Source organism: Monodon monoceros, unplaced genomic scaffold (assembly GCF_005190385.1).
Source record: "Monodon monoceros isolate NGI ecotype Baffin Bay Population unplaced genomic scaffold, NGI_Narwhal_1 Super_Scaffold_9, whole genome shotgun sequence".
Lineage (NCBI taxonomy): Eukaryota > Metazoa > Chordata > Mammalia > Artiodactyla > Monodontidae > Monodon > Monodon monoceros.
In genome coordinates, this window is record NW_021703786.1 from 21,907,084 (window position 1) to 21,924,142 (window position 17,059).

A 17,059-nucleotide genomic window follows, 5' to 3' on the forward strand; every position below is an offset into this window, starting at 1 on the left:
TTCCATTCCTCCCTTTTTTACTGGTGTGATATGGAGTAATAGATGTAAGTTTTTCTGCAGCTGTGAAATGATAGGTGTAACAGCCCTAATGGGTGTATTTTTTCTTGCTCTTTTTTTTTTTTGTGGTACGCGGGCCTCTCACTGTTGTGGCCTCTCCCGTTGCGGAGCACAGGCTCCGGACACGCAGGCTCAGCAGCCATGGTTCACGGCCCAGCCGCTCTGTGGCATGTGGGATCTTCCCGGACCGGGGCACGAACCCGCGTCCCCTGCATCGGCAGGCGGACTCTCAACCACTGCGCCACCAGGGAAGCCCTTTTCTTGCTCTTTTTATCTTCTTTTAGTCAGACCTCAGAGACACTATTTTGTAGCCCTTCCTGGTTGATAGGATAGCTGTTTCTTCTTTCTCCTGCTATTTAGAGTATATCTAAACAGTGACACCTCAAACTTTGAAGTATATGTGTGTGCTTCTAGAATGTGAAGAGGGTGAAGATGGAGGAGTAACATATCACTTCTTACATGCTCATTCTTGAGATACGAGGATGAGATCAGGGTAGGTGGAACATGAAATGAGTGATTACCCATCAAGTAAGCCCTTTGAGGACTGTGTTAAATAGCATTTTACAAATTATAGATTCCTTTCATATTCTCATTTTAATAGTCACAACAGCTTTTTTAGATAGGTATCATTACTTGCTGCGTGTTTAGGAAATTGAGGTTAAAGTTGCTTGCCCAAGTTCACATGGCCCGAGTTGTGCTTTGAACCCTAGTCCTCAGACTCCAGATCCTGGACTCTGTCCTCTAGGTTCTTCTCCTTGTATCAAAGTCCAAGAGTTATCAAAAATAATCAAATATGTTGGCTTATTAACATCCCCTTTATAAAAACTTCTAGACATATAATTTGGCTACCTCTCCTAATGGATTTTCATCTGAGTATGGTATGGGACAAAACTCATTTCATAAGTAATGTGAAAATTTAGCTCATTTATTTTTCTCATTTTTTAAATAAATTAGACTTCTGGCTTTGAAGTCCTTCCTTCACATCACATCTGATAAATCACAGAAGTTTTCTCTTGCCAAAGGACTGCAAGATAATCTGTCTTTTGGTCATTTTAACTAAGAGACTTAACATACGGTATAGCATGCTTTGGCCTTTCTCTTTAAATAGGCACACTGTGATTTCAAACAATTTCCTGAAATTTTTATCATTATTTTCCAGGTTAACATTAGCAGAATACCATGAACAAGAAGAAATCTTCAAACTCAGATTAGGTCATCTTAAAAAGGTAAGTGTAATGAGAAAACCTGTCTGGAGAAATGTAATTTTTAGTTTACATTTGGTGTTTTAGCTCTTTGGTCATTTGGGCAAATTATTAGCTTTACATACCTGTGGAAATCTTCAGTAGTTGCTCTGTCACACCTCTGTTCTAATGGTGGAGTTCATATCTTTCAAGTTGTAAGTCAACTCCAACCACCCGGTGAGAGTGCCTTTTCCATCAATGATGTACCAGTACTTAATTCTGTATACCTCATTCGGCTCCACAAGTGATTATGTTTTTAGTAAAAATTAGATATAAAATAAGAGCAGATGGTTCTAAAATTGATATTTAAATTATTGTGATGTTTTAAATCACATAGCAGCTCTTATCTCTTGCTAAACTGGCTAAGAAGAGAAGGTCTTGCACCAACCATATTGAAACACAAAGGCAGCTACACAGAATTTGTTATTGAGTGTTCATGGAGGTATCTTAGATGTAGGTCACTCATCTCTTAAATTCAGCAGCCTGTGGGCTTCCCTGGTGGCGCAGTGGTTGAGGGTCCGCCTGCCGATGCAGGGGACACGGGTTTGTGCCCCGGTCCGGGAGGATCCCACATGCCGCAGAGTGGCTGGGCCCATGAGCCATAGCCGCTGGGCCTGCGTGTCCAGAGCCCGTGCTCCGCGACGGGAGAGGCCACAGCAGTGAGAGGCCCGCGTACCGCAAAAAAAAAAAAAAAAAAATTCAGCAGCCTGTACTTTTTCGGTGGATGCTGCTTATTCTGGAGATGATAAGTAAGTGTCTAATAAATTGCTATTGGTGTGTGTTTGTCGTCTCCTCCCCTTTCTCAGATCCTGTTAAATCGGTGGAACTTAAGGCACCAAGTATAATCCCTCCTTACAGAACAGAACAGAACCAGATAGAGAACGTGATTTTTGTTTTTTAAAAATGATTGCATGCCTTATATGTATACACACAAAATATTTCTGGAAACTTACACAAGAAACTTAACAGTGATTATATCTGGGGAGTGGGCATGGCTGGAGGTGGACAGAAGACTTTCACTTTTCCTGCTGTACTTCTATGATTTCAATTTTATTTACTGTTTTGCTGTGGGCTCATTTTTATGATTAAAATTCTAGTTCTTAAAAACATCTTTTTCAAAGTAAAACATCTTAGCTTTTCATAAGAGAAGAGAATGTCTGCTTTTGTTTTTGAAATGAGATTCTGAAACGGTAAACTTTCCTGTGTTCTGAGCTGTTTCTTTCTTTTTCACTTTAGGAGGAAGCAGAGATCCAGGCAGAGCTGGAAAGGCTAGAAAGGGTTAGAAATCTACATATCAGGGAACTAAAAAGGATACATAATGAAGATAATTCACAGTAAGCAACTTGGGAGTATGTTGGGTTGGAGATTGCTGAGCACTTTCTGACATGAATGGTCTAGAATGATATTTTTGCTTAATGTAAATTTGGTGAACCATTCCACTGTGTATTTAGCTCTGTTGTGGGTGTAATACAGTTTTATGAATAAAATTTTGATTTGCGTTAGTTTAAATACATATAAATATATTAGGTTTATATATTAAGTATACATCTATACATATATTATAGCATTTTTACACAAGTAGAGGTCACTAAAACAATACAACTTTGTAGTCGCAAATGGTTTAGATACACTGTGTATTCAGATTTACCCTCAGAGCCTTACTAAAGGGAAGCATGGGATGACAGTGTGGTGTTGTGGAAAGATTACTGGGTTGAGATGACGTTCGGTTTCTGAATTACCTTTATGGGCCATTTAAGTGTTGAGATTTTTAAGAAAGACTCTCTTAAGTTCAGCACATTAATTATAGATAAATGCCCATCTTTGTTTGTAAGTCATTTAAGGAGCTGAAACTGTGAAAAGTAGATTGCAAGTGGGAAATGGCTTCTAACCATAATCCTTTGTTTTCCCACATTTTTCTGACTCTGAAACATGGGGGTTTGGGCATGGCTACAGCTTGTGTATTTTTGTTTGACCAGAGTGAGCCATGGACTTTGCTTTCTGTAAAGTGGCAAGCAACAGCAGCTACCATTACTGCACACTCTCTGTGTCAGGCAGAGTGCTAAGTGTTCCTGTGTTCTATCACTTAATTGTCACAATAGCCTAATGAGGTACGTCATCTTCAGTACATAGATCTGGAAACGGGCTTAGACAAATTAAGTTAACTTGTCCAGGGACTAGTGTGACCAAACAAAGAGTTGAAATGTGGATCTGACTCCACAGCTAACTCCCATGCAGTAATATCACCTCTCTCCACAGGCATGCCACTGTCTCAAAATCAAAATAAAGTAATTTCAGGAATATTAGTGGGGCTGATGAGGAACTAGGTAGAAATAATCGAAAAGTTATTTTTGCCAGAGTCTCTCATTTCTTTGTCTCATTGTTAGAAGTGGAATCCTATATGGGGAAAACAGTTATATCATGAAGACTTAAAGAGAGAAAATGAATGCACGTAGAACATGTGACTCACTTTATAATGAAATCTGTTTTAAAGGCCGTGTAAACTATCTTGGAATTTTATTGTATGTAGTTGTGGAATGGTGGGAACGAGTGGTTCTTGAATGGGTTGGAGGACCCGAGTAGCACAGTTTGAAAATCCCTGATCTAGTGTTATCTCCTCCCCGCTCCCGCCCTCCACCTTTACAGCAGGGCAGAAAGGGAGGGAAGTCAACAAAGGTCAGTAGTCTAATTGTGGCTGTGCTGAGACTGGCACCTGTGTCTCATGACTCCACAGCTAATGCTGTTCATTGTAATTATGCCGTCTCTTTGAACTATAGAACTTATTTTAGGCTCAGAATTAGCTTCATTGTGATGATTGCCAAACTGTTGGCAGCATCTGTAATCATGTGTATAACATGTTAGATATTCTGGAAATTTTGCAAACATGGAAAATTGTGTAGTCCTTGACCTCAGGATGTTGTTATCTATCTGCTGTTTCCACAGATTTAAAGATCATCCAACGCTAAATGACAGATATTTGTTGTTACATCTTTTGGGTAGAGGAGGTTTCAGTGAAGTTTACAAGGTAAGTATGAAGTTTACAGGGACTGAGGGTTAAATTATTGGTTATTACAAACTTGGAGATCATTTAGAATAGTGATATAACTCTGGGTTGATATCTATTGGTTGAAATTCCAAAAACTTTTAAGAACCTGTATCTTTGGGAGAACTACTTCCAGTAAACTTGTTGACTAAAGCAGGATTCAATATTTTACCCTGTTTTCAAGTTTGAAAAGTAAATAATTACAGATTTTAAAAGAAAAAACAGGAAGGGAAAACAACACTCATTTCTGAATAATGGAATCTTTCTGCCTCATCTGTATTTGTTAGAGATGAGTGCTACTTTTATTCTCATAAGTTTTTGTTTTGTTTTTACAAAATGGATGTGTTAAAAAGTTAATTCTTTGAAAACCTGTTTTTTGCTTTTAAAATGTTCCCGCCTTCTAAGTCAGAGTGTTTAGTAGCACTGGTGTTCTGAAGGACTGCCCTGGCTTAGAGTACTTCAGTTGGGCCAGCAAAGAACAGGCTACTAATACTAAGCCTCCAGTTGATTTTCCCTAAATGAGGAACTCGGCCTGTTTTAAATATACTTGAAGATACATAACATGTTCACCAGTCACAGCCTCCTTGAATTTCTCTAGATGTTTCTGGCACCTGGCTTTTAAATGCTGAATTGGTTTATTAAGTGGTCTTTACTGCATGACCCTGGTAATTCTCTCTTTTCTAAGGTGTAACCTTCACTGTTAATGATTTATATTATGCCCATATGAGTTTTTGTATAGGAAATCTTTTGAGTAAAATAATTAGTTTTTATTTCAGATAAAAACTAGTTCTACTGTTCTCCCTTTTTTTAATGTTAATTTTTTCTTGTGATGATGTATACACAAAATTTGCCATTTTAACCATTTTTGAGTGTACAATTCAGTGGCATTAAGTACAGTCACAGTGTTGTGAAACATCATCACTTTCCATTTCCAGAACTATAAGAATATTTCTAGTGTACTGCTGGGTTTGATTTTCTAATATTCTGCTCATATTTTTAATCTGTGATCATAAGTGGGACTGGCTTATAGTTGTCTTTTATGTGCAAGCAGCATTGTCTAGCTTTGATGTCATAGTTATCCTAGAATGAGTTGTGAAATTACTCTTTTCCCATGTTCTGGAATGCTTTGCATTACATGTTGGCTACTTGAAAGTTTGTTAGAGCTAAATCATAAAATCACCTGGGTAGGTGTCATTTTAGAGGAAAACTATTTGACAACCTTTTCAATTCCTTCTACAAATATCGAGCTATTCAGATTTTTTCCCCCTCCTTAAGTCAGTTTTGGTAATTCATTTTTTCTGAAAAATCATCCTATTTCATCTTGATTTAAAAATATCATGCATACCTTAGTTATTTCTCTTCTCTTATGAAATGTTTATTTTTATATCTCTTGACTGATAGGCCAGAGGTTAGTCAATGTTTCTTTTTTCCTCTGGAGATTAACTTTTTATTTTTGTTGATCGGATCTACTATTTGATTTGTTGTCTATTTCATTAACTTCTGCTTTCAAACCTTCCTCCTTTCTTTCTGCTTTCTTTGTTTTCATTCTTGAGTCATATACTTAGTTTATTTTTTATTTTTGGTAACTTTTTTGATTGTGATAAAGAACACATAGCATAAAATTTACCAATTTAACATTTTTTAAGTGTATAGTTCAGTAGTAGTAGGTATATTCATGTTGTTGTGAAACAGATCTCCAGAACTTTTTCATCTTGCAGAACTGAAGTTCTACCCACTAATCAACAGCTCTTCTTTTCCTTCTCTCCTCAGCCGCTGGTAGCCACAATTCTGCTTTCTGTTTTTATTAATTTGATTACTTTTAGTTAACTCATACGAGTGGAATCACACAGTGTCTGTCTTTTTGTGACTGGTTTATTTCACTTAGCATAATGTTCTCAAAGTTCATCCATGTTGAAGCATGTGACAAGATTTTCTTCTTTTTAAGGCTGAATAACCCTCAGTTGTATGTATATACTTCATTTTCTTTATCCATTCATCTGTCAGTGGACATTTGGGTTGCTTCCTCCTCTGGTCTGTTGTGAATAGTGCTGCTTTGAACATGCATATGCAAATATCTCTTTGAGACCCTGCTTTCAGTTCTTTTGGCTATATTCCCAGAAGTGGGACTATTCCTTTTTTAAAATCATCAAAATTGGTTCTTGGGGCTTCCCAGTTACTTGTTAGTGATTTCTTCATATTTTTTCCTAATGTATCCTTCAAACATTTTAACACTTCTGAAATCTAAATGCTTCTGACAATGATGTGTTCATTAATGTAGTTATTCTTTTGCTGTTCTCCACTCTCCAAAAGCCCTTCTTAGATTAGTGGTGGATCACAGTGCCTTGGATTCAGAAATAGGGTTTGGTAATTGGAGAAAATGACACTTGTAGTTCATTAGTGCTCTTACAAATTAGGTGGTATCTAATCTGGCTTTCAATAGCTTGAAATGATTCTCTCTTATAGCCATGATGGATACATGCATACAGGTGGACTTCATTCAGACTCTGTAAGAAAAATACAGTTCAAAAGTTTCCATTTCTGTGAAATAAGATATTCTGTTTGAATTGAATGGTGTTTATATTTAAAAAATACTGGTTTAAATTTGGTATAAATTAGAAGTTTCTTTTATAATCAGGCCTCTCTTGTATCCTGTGCTTTCTTAGAGGTAGCTTACATCTTTAAAAGGTCTGTAGAATGGTAATCACCGCTATTCATGGACTGTATATCCTGTGCGTGTTGCCTTCATCTGTTCAAACATTTGTGGAAACTGACAGATAGGTGGTAATAGTGTTGAAACTGGAGCAGTAAGTTTTTAATCTGAACTTTAAAACCTAGGAAGAACTGTTCATTCTAAAAGAGTTCCTCAGTAAATTCTTTTGTATTGGGGAAATCTGTTGTAAGATGCTACTTACTTTTTTTCAAATTGTGATTTACACCAGGCATCTTCGAAAATCTATCCGTTACCTTTTTTCACCCCATAATATAGCACTACCTAGCTGATGTGGAACTTGCCAGCAGTGGTGGTCTTTGGGGAAAGTATGTCCCTTTCTTTGGACAGTGCTGGAGAAGTGATTTGGTGTGACTAACTTCAGACATAGTTGCGATCCAAAATTGCTTTTTATTTATCCAGTATATGGGGGTGGGATTAAGTAAATTTAGCAAAGAGGTGTATCCTGGGGGTTTCTTTCTCAAGGAGGCAGGTAGTCTATGTCCCTAGCATTTCAAAAGTGGCAGGACCTCTGAACCTAAAACTGCTCTAAAAATAAAGCCTATTAAAAAATCTTAAAAAAAAAAAAAAAAGTGGCAGGACTTACTGTTGAAGAATGTCAGGTCCCAGTGTCAGCTGAGGGATGAGAGCCAGCTTAGGGAAGAAAGGTCCCAAATAAGGTAGATGATGTCCAGAAAGAGAGTTGTTTAGAAGTGACTGTTAAGGCATGGGCTGTCTTTCTGTTTGTGGTGTATGCTTGGCTTTATTTTCTGAACCCTTTGGTGCCAGTGCGTCTGGAGACTTCTAAATTATCTGATCACAAGTTTCAAGAAAGATGATCGCAACTCTGAAACAAGTGTGTGTTGTGTTGTCCACTGTTGTTGTTATTTAATAATGCATTTTGGACTTTGAGTATGTTGGTCTGTTAAACAGAAGCTTCAAGTCAGTTGCCTGTAATTCTCATTAGCATTATCCAGAATATAATTTATTCCTTTTCTTTATAGGCATTTGATCTAACAGAACAAAGATATGTAGCTGTGAAAATTCACCAGTTAAATAAAAACTGGAGAGATGAGAAAAAGGAGAATTACCACAAGTAAGTGATATTAGAGTGTCTCATTTTTCAAAATTTAGTAATAATAGCTGTAGTTTGAGCACTGTGTTAAGAGCTTTACATGCATTGTTGTTGTTGTTTCATTTAATCCTCATAACTGTCCTAGGAGAGTGAATTTTCCATCTTACTGCTAAGGAAACTGATACTTAAAGAATTTGAGTAACAGTTAAGAAATGGCTGAGTTGGTATTTAAATCTAGACTTCCCTTAATCCAAAGCCAGTGGGTTTAACCATCCCCTTCCATTGAGCATCTAAAATTAGCTATAATAAACAAGTAAAGCCTCAGAAATTATTGTTGCTTGTCTGTAGAAACCAGATGTGAGAGTGTTCTTCAGTGGTCTAGGGACCCTGGGGAGCTTCGGGTGGGGCTTTGTCTGCTGCTTTAGTCACCTCGTCGTAAAGGAGACAATGCGGGGCACCTGGTGTGCCTCGGTGGTACTTGTTTGACTTGTTCAGGCCCTCAGTGCTGAGCTCACCTTCCCCATCATAGTTTGCCCATCTCAGAGTTCTTGGTCTTCAGCGTCCAGCTCGCTGTGCTTTCCCCTCTTCAGAATGCCACTCATGGTGGCCCTCATCTGTGCTTGGGGTACGGGGTGAGAGGGTGGCTCTTTAGAATGAATAGTTATTACATGAGCGGGTGTGAATGTCTTTGTTCCACTGGTGTCAAGCCTTGCCTGTCTCTCCTCTGAGCTTCAGAACATTGGAGTTCATGGTTCACTTGCTTTGGAGGCCATGCAGACTTAATTTGCTGTTAGAATCCCCACTGGGTTTAATATTGTTTCCTTGGTAGGTACAAGTACTACATTAGACATGTCCTACCCCTGAAAGGAGGAAACAGCCCCTTTTGATGTAAAGCAGTCTACCTCCTTTCTATAAAAGCAGTTTTGGTTTTTTTTTCCTATAAATAGTACTTTGGAGGGAAAAAGGCAGTGGACTTTAGCCAACTTTTAGTTAGCTTCTAAGTCTTAGTGGAAAAATAAAACATTTCTACATCATCAACCCATTCTTCAGGCATGGAGCAAGGCAACTCCTGCTCTATACCTACTGTTCATCCGGGACCTGGGAACTCTTGCTGTTCCATGCAGATTGGCAGTGGTGCTCAGCACTCGGGGAGAGAAGGTTCCTGTGGCATTAAGAGAAATGGGGCTTAGCAGAGGTAGGAAAATGGATGATGTGTGCTCTGTGCATGGCACCCCTCATGCGTCCCTTATGTGAGAGGCAGCTGCAGTCCAGATGCTTCTGAGGAGCAGTTACATTATTATAAGTACATTCCAGGCATTTGACATGCAGGGACGAATAGCACGCGGCAGCGAATGCCAGGGAGCACTTGAGAGAAGGAAACCACATGTTATTCTGACCAGTTAGAAAAACGGTGAGAAATGTCCTTATTATATTGAGACTCAGAGTACCTAAGGGTATAGGAACAGTTCCTGCATCTCTTTCAAAATACCCTTCAGCTATCCTCGGAGCCTGTGCCGCAGCTTGTGTGCACTGCCCACTCCAAACCAGGTGACTCTACAAGAGGACAACCTTGGTCAACCTTGAGGAAGTAGTTCCTGTGCAGAGACTTATACAGATTTTACCTAGTCTCAGTATCCAGCTTTCAGGCTGATCTTAAAGAGAACGCTGGTGTCGAATACTGTAGTGATTGCAGGTGGGGTTGTGCTCACTGTAGCCTTTTTTGTGTGTGTGTGGTACGCGGGCCTCTCACTGCTCTGGCCTCTCCGGTTGGGGAGCACAGGCTCCGGACGCGCAGGCTCAGCGGCCATGGCTCACGGGCCCAGCCGCTCCGCGGCATGTGGGATCTTCCCAGACCGGGGCACGAACCCGTGTCCCCTGCATCGGCAGGCAGATTCTCAACCACTGTGCCACCAGGGAAGCCCCCACTGTAGCCTTTTGAAGCAGTGAGGGATTGAAGTCAGGACCATGCACCTCCTTGACACATTTGGCAAGCTGTTTTGAGTCCTGACGGGTGTAGATTGGTTCTCTTTTCACATTTGTCTACCAGATGGAGTCACAGAGCAAGTGAAGGGGACAGTCTCGTTTTTCTGAGTTCTGTACCGGTTCAGCTGTGGTTCGCAGTGGTGCCCTCCTATTCTTTGTTTCCTCACCAAGGCGGGAGTCCTGACTCCTGAGCACCTTCTGTGGAGCCGTCTGGGCAGGAGCTGTTTCCCAGTTGACAGACACACTGGGGAGGGGGTGTGCAAAGTTGTTGTGACCTCTTCATCCTTGAGGGGAAATTCTTAAAGCACTTCCACGTTTCTTTGAAAGATTTTGCTTGCTAACTGATATGAAATCATACTGATGAATTTCAGGCTACAAATAACAGTGAATTAGCAAAATGTTATTAACTCTCTTGAACTTAAATTAAGGAGGCTTATATCAGGCACCAAACAGATTTTAGAGAGTGCTTCAAAACTTCAGTGTTAAACTGAAAAGTAGTACACTTCAGTGTTGTGGTAACATTATGAAATATGAAAATGCTACTGTTACCCTGCATAGTAAGGTCTTTTGATTGCTTTTCACTTTGTGGGGATGACTTCCAAGCCCCATCTGGAATCAGAACATTTATTTGGGTAAAAAAGAAGGAAAAATTCAAAGAAAATAGAAGGTTGTTGTATTGTTTATTTTTGAGTTCTGTTCTATACCCCCTTTCCTCTCCTCTCCCCACAAACACAAAGTTAAACTGATTGTTTTACTTTTGCATTATTAAAGCATTAATAGGTATTACTCGATTTCTTTAACTCCCCAAAATAGCATATTAAGAACTTTATGGTAGGAAAAACTTCATATAAAACTATCCACAGAAATAATTGTATCTGAAGTAGTTAGTATACTCTTTTTTTGGGGGGGGTGCGTTGCTAAGCGCGGGCTTTCTCTAGTTGCGGTGAGCAGGGGCTACTCTTTGTTGCAGTGTGCAGGCTTCTCATTGCAGTGGCTTCTCTTGTGGGGGAGTGTGGGGTCTAGGCGCGCGGGCTTCAGTAGTTGTGGCTTGCGGCCTCTAGAGCGCAGGCTCAGTAGTTGTGGCTCAGGGGCTTAGTTGCTCCGCGGCATGTGGGATCTTCCCGGACCAGGGCTCGAACCCGTGTCCCTTGCGTTGGCAGGCGGATTCTCAACCACTGCACCACCAGGGAAGTCCAAAGTAGTTAGTATACTCTTGTATGATACTCTTCTAATTTTCTAGGATAAAATTATTGAAAGTCTAAATATAGATCCACTTAGAGTAAAAGACTAACACTTAAAAAAAAAAAAAGACTAACACTTTAGTGGATAAGTTTCTTCCAGCCTTCTATTTAAGTTTCTGTATTTATAGTACATTAATCCCTTGGATGCTTAGTTGAAAGTTGAACATATAAAGGACATGGCAGAGCCTCTGCCTTGCCTGCTGAACCGTAAGGAATGGCCTTAGAGCCTGACGTGACATTGAGGGAGTGCTTTCAGTGACACACAGAAAGTTTTCTTAGTTGGCGAGGACTTTACCACTTTCTTTGATTCATAATTTTTGCCTCCTTTATTTTCCTCTATTTTTTATACCATGATGGAGAAATTGGTCTCTACTTTGAAAAGCACAAAAATCAAAAAGTTAAAAGGGCAGAGGACTATAGATTTATAGTGTGTGAGAGTAAGAAATGACTTAACGGTAATCTGTTTAGACCATAGGTTTCTAAATTTGTTTTCTTTTTTTAGAAACAGCATCACCTTTATTTTACCAAATGAAATATTACATGGAATCTTTCTTTTGGCTGCACTGTGTGGCATGTGAGATCTTAATTCCCCAACCAGGGATCACACCTGTGCCCCCTGCATTGGAAGCATGCAGTCTTAAGCGCTGGACTGTCCTGTGGAATATATATATATATATATATATATATATATATATATATAGTTTGTCTATTTATTTATTTAGGCTGCGTTGGGTCTTCGTTGCTGTGCACGGGCTTTCTCTAGTTGCAGCGAGCAGGGGCTGCTCTTCGTTTTGGTGTGTGGGCTTCTCATTGTGGTGGCTTCTCTTGTTGGGGAGCATGGGCACTAGGCACCCAGGCTTCGGTAGTTGCAGCACGTGGGCTCTAGAGTGCAGGCTCAGTAGTTGTGGGCGCATGGGCTTAGTTGCTCCACGGCATGTGGGATCCTCCTGGACCAGGGCTTGAACCTGTGTCCCCTGCATTGGCAGGCGGATTCTTAATCACTGCACTACCCGTGGAATCTTGATATGTAAAAAAGGACAGTGTGGAGCTGCTTTGGTGGGATGGGGGGTTGGGTCAAAGCTACGTTTGCTTAGCTTCTCTTTGGAGGCATCCAAATCTAGGGAGCTCCCTTTAAAACTTCCAGTCCACTGCCATGATGGTGCAGGCCCACAAGGCCGGAGAGGGGGCATCATGGAGCTCAGACTCAAAGCCTGGTTTCTTGATCCCAGTGCCTCCTGTGTTCTAACGTTGCTCTGCCTCAGTGCTGGAAAGTTTTTTCTTTTCAGAAAGACATAAAGATGCTGATGAAATTAAGCATCAGAAGAAGCAAAAACTGCCAAAAATGGCCACTTGAAAAATAAGCCTAGTCAGACAAATTTCCATTGGGGAAGAATATTTAATTACTTTTAGATTCCTATCCTTCCCCTCCCTCTTCCCCTAGTTGTTCCTCAGCTTTTCTTTGGTTGAGTACTTTCTGTGTATTTTTGACATGCTAGAGTACATTTCAGAAAATAACACACTTTTTTTTTTTTTTATCATACTATGGAAAGTTTCCCTTTTCTGACTCTTGTCTTACAACAAAATGCCCCAAACTAAATGGTGCTAGATTACTTAAAATATAATAATATCCTATTACTCTGTTTGTAAGTGAGAACTAAATGTTACTCTTTTAAAATTCAGTATATGAATTTGCCAGATTATATCGTACATTTTTGTTCCTAATCTTACTAAATAATTTTAAATTGGAAAAGTACTAAAGAAGAAAGATGTTAATACATACATACATACACGTATATATATATTCTTGTTATAAGAAAACTAGGGTTTCCATAATTTCAAACTTTTGATCAAATTAGCATTTTCGTAAAAGAAAGTAAAGCTGATAGTCTTTTAAATTTCTTTTTGTAAGGAGTAGGATTTATAAACAAACAAATACAAAGCACTGCTAATTGCCTTTTCTAACAGGTAATCCTTTTACCCAGTGAATTTACATGCTAAAATTGATCTCCTTGATGTAACCCCAGGATATATAACATTTATAGATAGAAACTATCAGCTTTAGAGGAAAGAAAAAAATGCTGTCTTTATAATTTTTAAAGTTCTGATATTTGGGTATAAATATAAAAGAGATGAGATTACCATAGAATGAACTCGAAAGGGATAAAAGGTTAGCACCTACTATTTTCTCAACAGCTTGGTAGATACTGGTAGAGAAAATAAGATGAAGAAAGATCAGGGGACTAGATGGACCTGAATGGAATGAATGTTCGGGAACAATGGAGAAGTGAGAGAATAAATTAGGAGTATCCTGGAAGAGTTCTAAGAGACAGGCCAAAATGCAAAATGTTAATTTTCCATTTTGTTTACAGGCATGCATGTAGGGAGTACCGGATTCACAAAGAACTGGATCATCCCAGAATAGTTAAACTGTATGATTACTTTTCACTGGACACTGACTCGTAAGTGCTATGCCATTTTAGCTTAGCAGATAATATTTTCTTGCAGTGTGTTGACTACTCATGGAATAGAGTTTAAATCTGGGTCCAGGAAATGCTCTCTGAGGGGACCAAATACACTTACGGGAAAATGATCATATTTGAATTCAGATTTGGGCCAGCAAGACGTCTCTTGGCCACAGGGTGTGTGCTGTTGTGTGCTGGTAAACGCTTAACAACCAGCTTGGTGGGGAGAGGCATAGGGCTGATTTGTACTGTTTGCCAATTTCTGTGGTATAAATACTCTGAACATGTCCAATTTAAAAAAAAAAAAAGCAGCTTTATCGATACATGTTTACATACATACAGTTCACCCATTTAAAAGTATACAGTTCAGTGGTTTTTAGTGTATTCACAGATATTTACGTTGCAGCCATCACCGTAGTCAAGTTTAGAACATTTTCACCACCTCAGAAAGAAACCCTGAACCTTATGCTGTCGTCCCCCTATTCTTCCACCCCCACTCCCTGCCGTAAGCAGCCACTAATCTACTTTTTGTGCCTGTAGACTTGCTATTCTGGACTTTCATATGAATGGATCATATAGTATGTGAACTTTTGTGACTGGCTTCTTTCACTTAGCATGGTGTTTTTTCAAGGTTCTTCTTGTGTCATGTATCAGTACTTCCTTTTTGTGACTGGATATATTCCATTGTATGGATACACTACCTTTTGTTTATCCATTCATCCTACCAGTGGCTTAAAAGCCAGCTCACAAAAGTCCTGAAAATTTATCAGCTCTCAGAAACTGGCACAAATTGGTGCCAGCATACCACCGAGAAGCACCAGTCAAGAGAGTCTCTGCCCCATCCTGATGAGCACTGACGGGCCTTTCGAAGAAGTGCCAGCAACGTGACTTTATCGCAGGATGCGAATGAATGTGGCGTAGCCCAGTGCTGCATCCTAAAATATACGTTGGTTCAGAGGCTTATAGGGATTTCAGTCCAGCCCTCTCACTGTGTAGGTGGAGATTTGAGGACCAGGGAAGTTAAGTGACTTGTCTGAGATCTTTAATAACCGTAGGCATTGTTGTATTTCATTACTTGGTATAGGTAAGCTCTAGACCTCTCGGTTTATCCAGGAGTTTAGAAATATTTCAGCATTTGGAGACATTTTCTCTGTTGGAGTCTGAAATGAATCAGGAGAACATACCTAGGTCTGGCCCACAAGTGTTTCCCTCCACCTCTCAGGCTGTTCAGCCTGCTCCAGACAGCAACTGTCTCAGAGGTTGCTGCACAGAGAGCCGGCCGACATTTAGAAGTGGCCCCAAAGGGAGACCATAATTCCCTTTGGAAACATCCACTCAGGGATTTCCCCTTTCCAGTCGGGTGCACCCAGCACAGTCATGTGTGTAGCATGGAGTGGGGTTCAGAAAACCCCACTGTAGTTAGAGAGCAGGTTTCCACAGGGTGGCTTACTGTTTTGCTTTCAGTAAGTTCCTTGAATACTAGGAAGGACACACACACACACACACACACACGCACCCCCAAATGTAAGTACAAAAATCATTTCAAAAATAAATATAATGACTCGGATTATCTGCTGTTTTGAATTGTATACACACTTTTAACTAATCTGAGAAATTGAGTTGATTCTATGCTATTGTTAAGTTGTTTACTTTGTTCTTCCTGTTGTGTGTATGGTGAATTTTTATCAAAAGTAAGTCAGACCATTGTTTTAGAAAGTCTTCTGAGAGTTGTTTAGGTATTAAAAGTGAGGTTTTATTTTCAGCTTGCATTGGGTCCAGAATAAATTCACTAAGCATGAGAGTCTTTGCCTCAGATTTCAGCATATCAGATCAGAGAATCTATAAATTTTAGGCATATTTTCTTAAATAGGGTGCTAGCATGCTAGGACATGCTATGTTTCATAAGAAGCATGAGCTGTTGTTCAGTTTGGGGATCCCACAGGACCGTGTGTGTCCGCATCTTGTTCCTGTGCTTTGTGAAGGCCTCGAGCTGCCCAGAGCCCCATAGTGCTAGTCCTGCGCCTCTTTAATCGTAGCTGAGTTGGCCCTTGCAGGGTGTATTTACCAGGCTCCTTTGTCAGTTGTTATTCAGTGGGGTTCAGCCAATGGGGAGATAGGTGGTGGTGGGTGGAGACCCCTCCGCCCAGCTGTGGTTGCAGTTTCCCTTGGTGAGTCTGGTTCTGGTTGCACCACCTCCTCCCTTTGGCCCTCTGGCCTTAGGGTGCTAATGCCTTCCTGCTCTAGATGATTTCTGGGGTGCTCACTGGCCACTTTGTCTTCTCAGCTCTTCCGTCATTTCTGGGATTAGTTCCCTGAATTAAAGCCCCTCTGTTTTAAATACTGGTTTTTATTTCCCAGCTAGACCCTGAGTGATTTACCCATATTGTCACAGCTTAGAATAGCTTAAAAGGTATTCATCTCTCAGGAAGCCTTCCTTTAGCTTATAACTGCCTTGGAAGATAGACACATGACCCTTAGTGGCACGAATGGTATGTAGTTTTAAATTTGGGTCTGTATGATATATATACAACGGAATATTACTCAGCCATAAAAAGAAACAAAAGTGAGTTATTTGTAGTGAGGTGGATGGACCTAGAGACTGTCATACAGAGTGAAGTAAGTCAGAAAGAGAAAAATAAATGCCATATGCTAACATATATATATGGAATCTAAAAAAAAAATATATGGTTCTGAAGAACCTAGGGGCAGGACAGGAATAAAGATGCAGACGTAGAGAATGGACGTGAGGACACAGGGAGGGGGAAGGGTAAGCTGGGACGAAGTGAGAGAGTGGCATGGACATATATACACTACCAAATGTAAAACAGATAGCTAGTGGGAAGCAGCCGCATAGCAGAGGGAGATCAGCTCGGTGCTTTGTGACCACCTGGAGGGGTGGGATAGGGAGGGAGGGTGGGAGGGAGACGCAAGAGGGAGGAGATATGGGGATATATGTATATGTATAGCTGATTCACTTTGTTATAAAGCAGAAACTAACGCACCATTGTAAAGCAATTACACTCCAATAAAGATGTTAAAAAAAAATTGGGGTCTGTATGATATACTGATACAAGTGAAAGAAAAAAACTCATACTGTGTAATAATACATTTGTTAGAACCATCAATACTGTACTTTAAAAAGCTCTTTTATACCTTGTGTGTTTAGCAAAGAGGAATCATAGTATGTGCCAATCTGGCAGGAGAGGTAGTATGCAACCAGCCCTTGGGACCTAGGCAAACCCTAGATTCTCCC

At 40.0% G+C, this 17,059-nt stretch overlaps 1 protein-coding gene across 3 annotated transcripts in view; it reads left to right on the plus strand.

The window, feature by feature from the left end:
* Positions 1 to 17,059, plus strand: part of TLK2 (tousled like kinase 2) — a 103,792-nt gene that overhangs the window by 75,863 nt on the left and 10,870 nt on the right. For all 3 annotated transcript variants that reach the window (XM_029211519.1, XM_029211521.1, XM_029211520.1), the window contains 5 exons: positions 1,217 to 1,283; positions 2,535 to 2,632; positions 4,239 to 4,320; positions 8,050 to 8,141; positions 13,714 to 13,803. In XM_029211519.1, the coding sequence (XP_029067352.1) occupies positions 1,217 to 1,283; positions 2,535 to 2,632; positions 4,239 to 4,320; positions 8,050 to 8,141; positions 13,714 to 13,803 (429 nt within the window). The remainder of the gene's footprint in view (positions 1 to 1,216; positions 1,284 to 2,534; positions 2,633 to 4,238; positions 4,321 to 8,049; positions 8,142 to 13,713; positions 13,804 to 17,059) is intronic.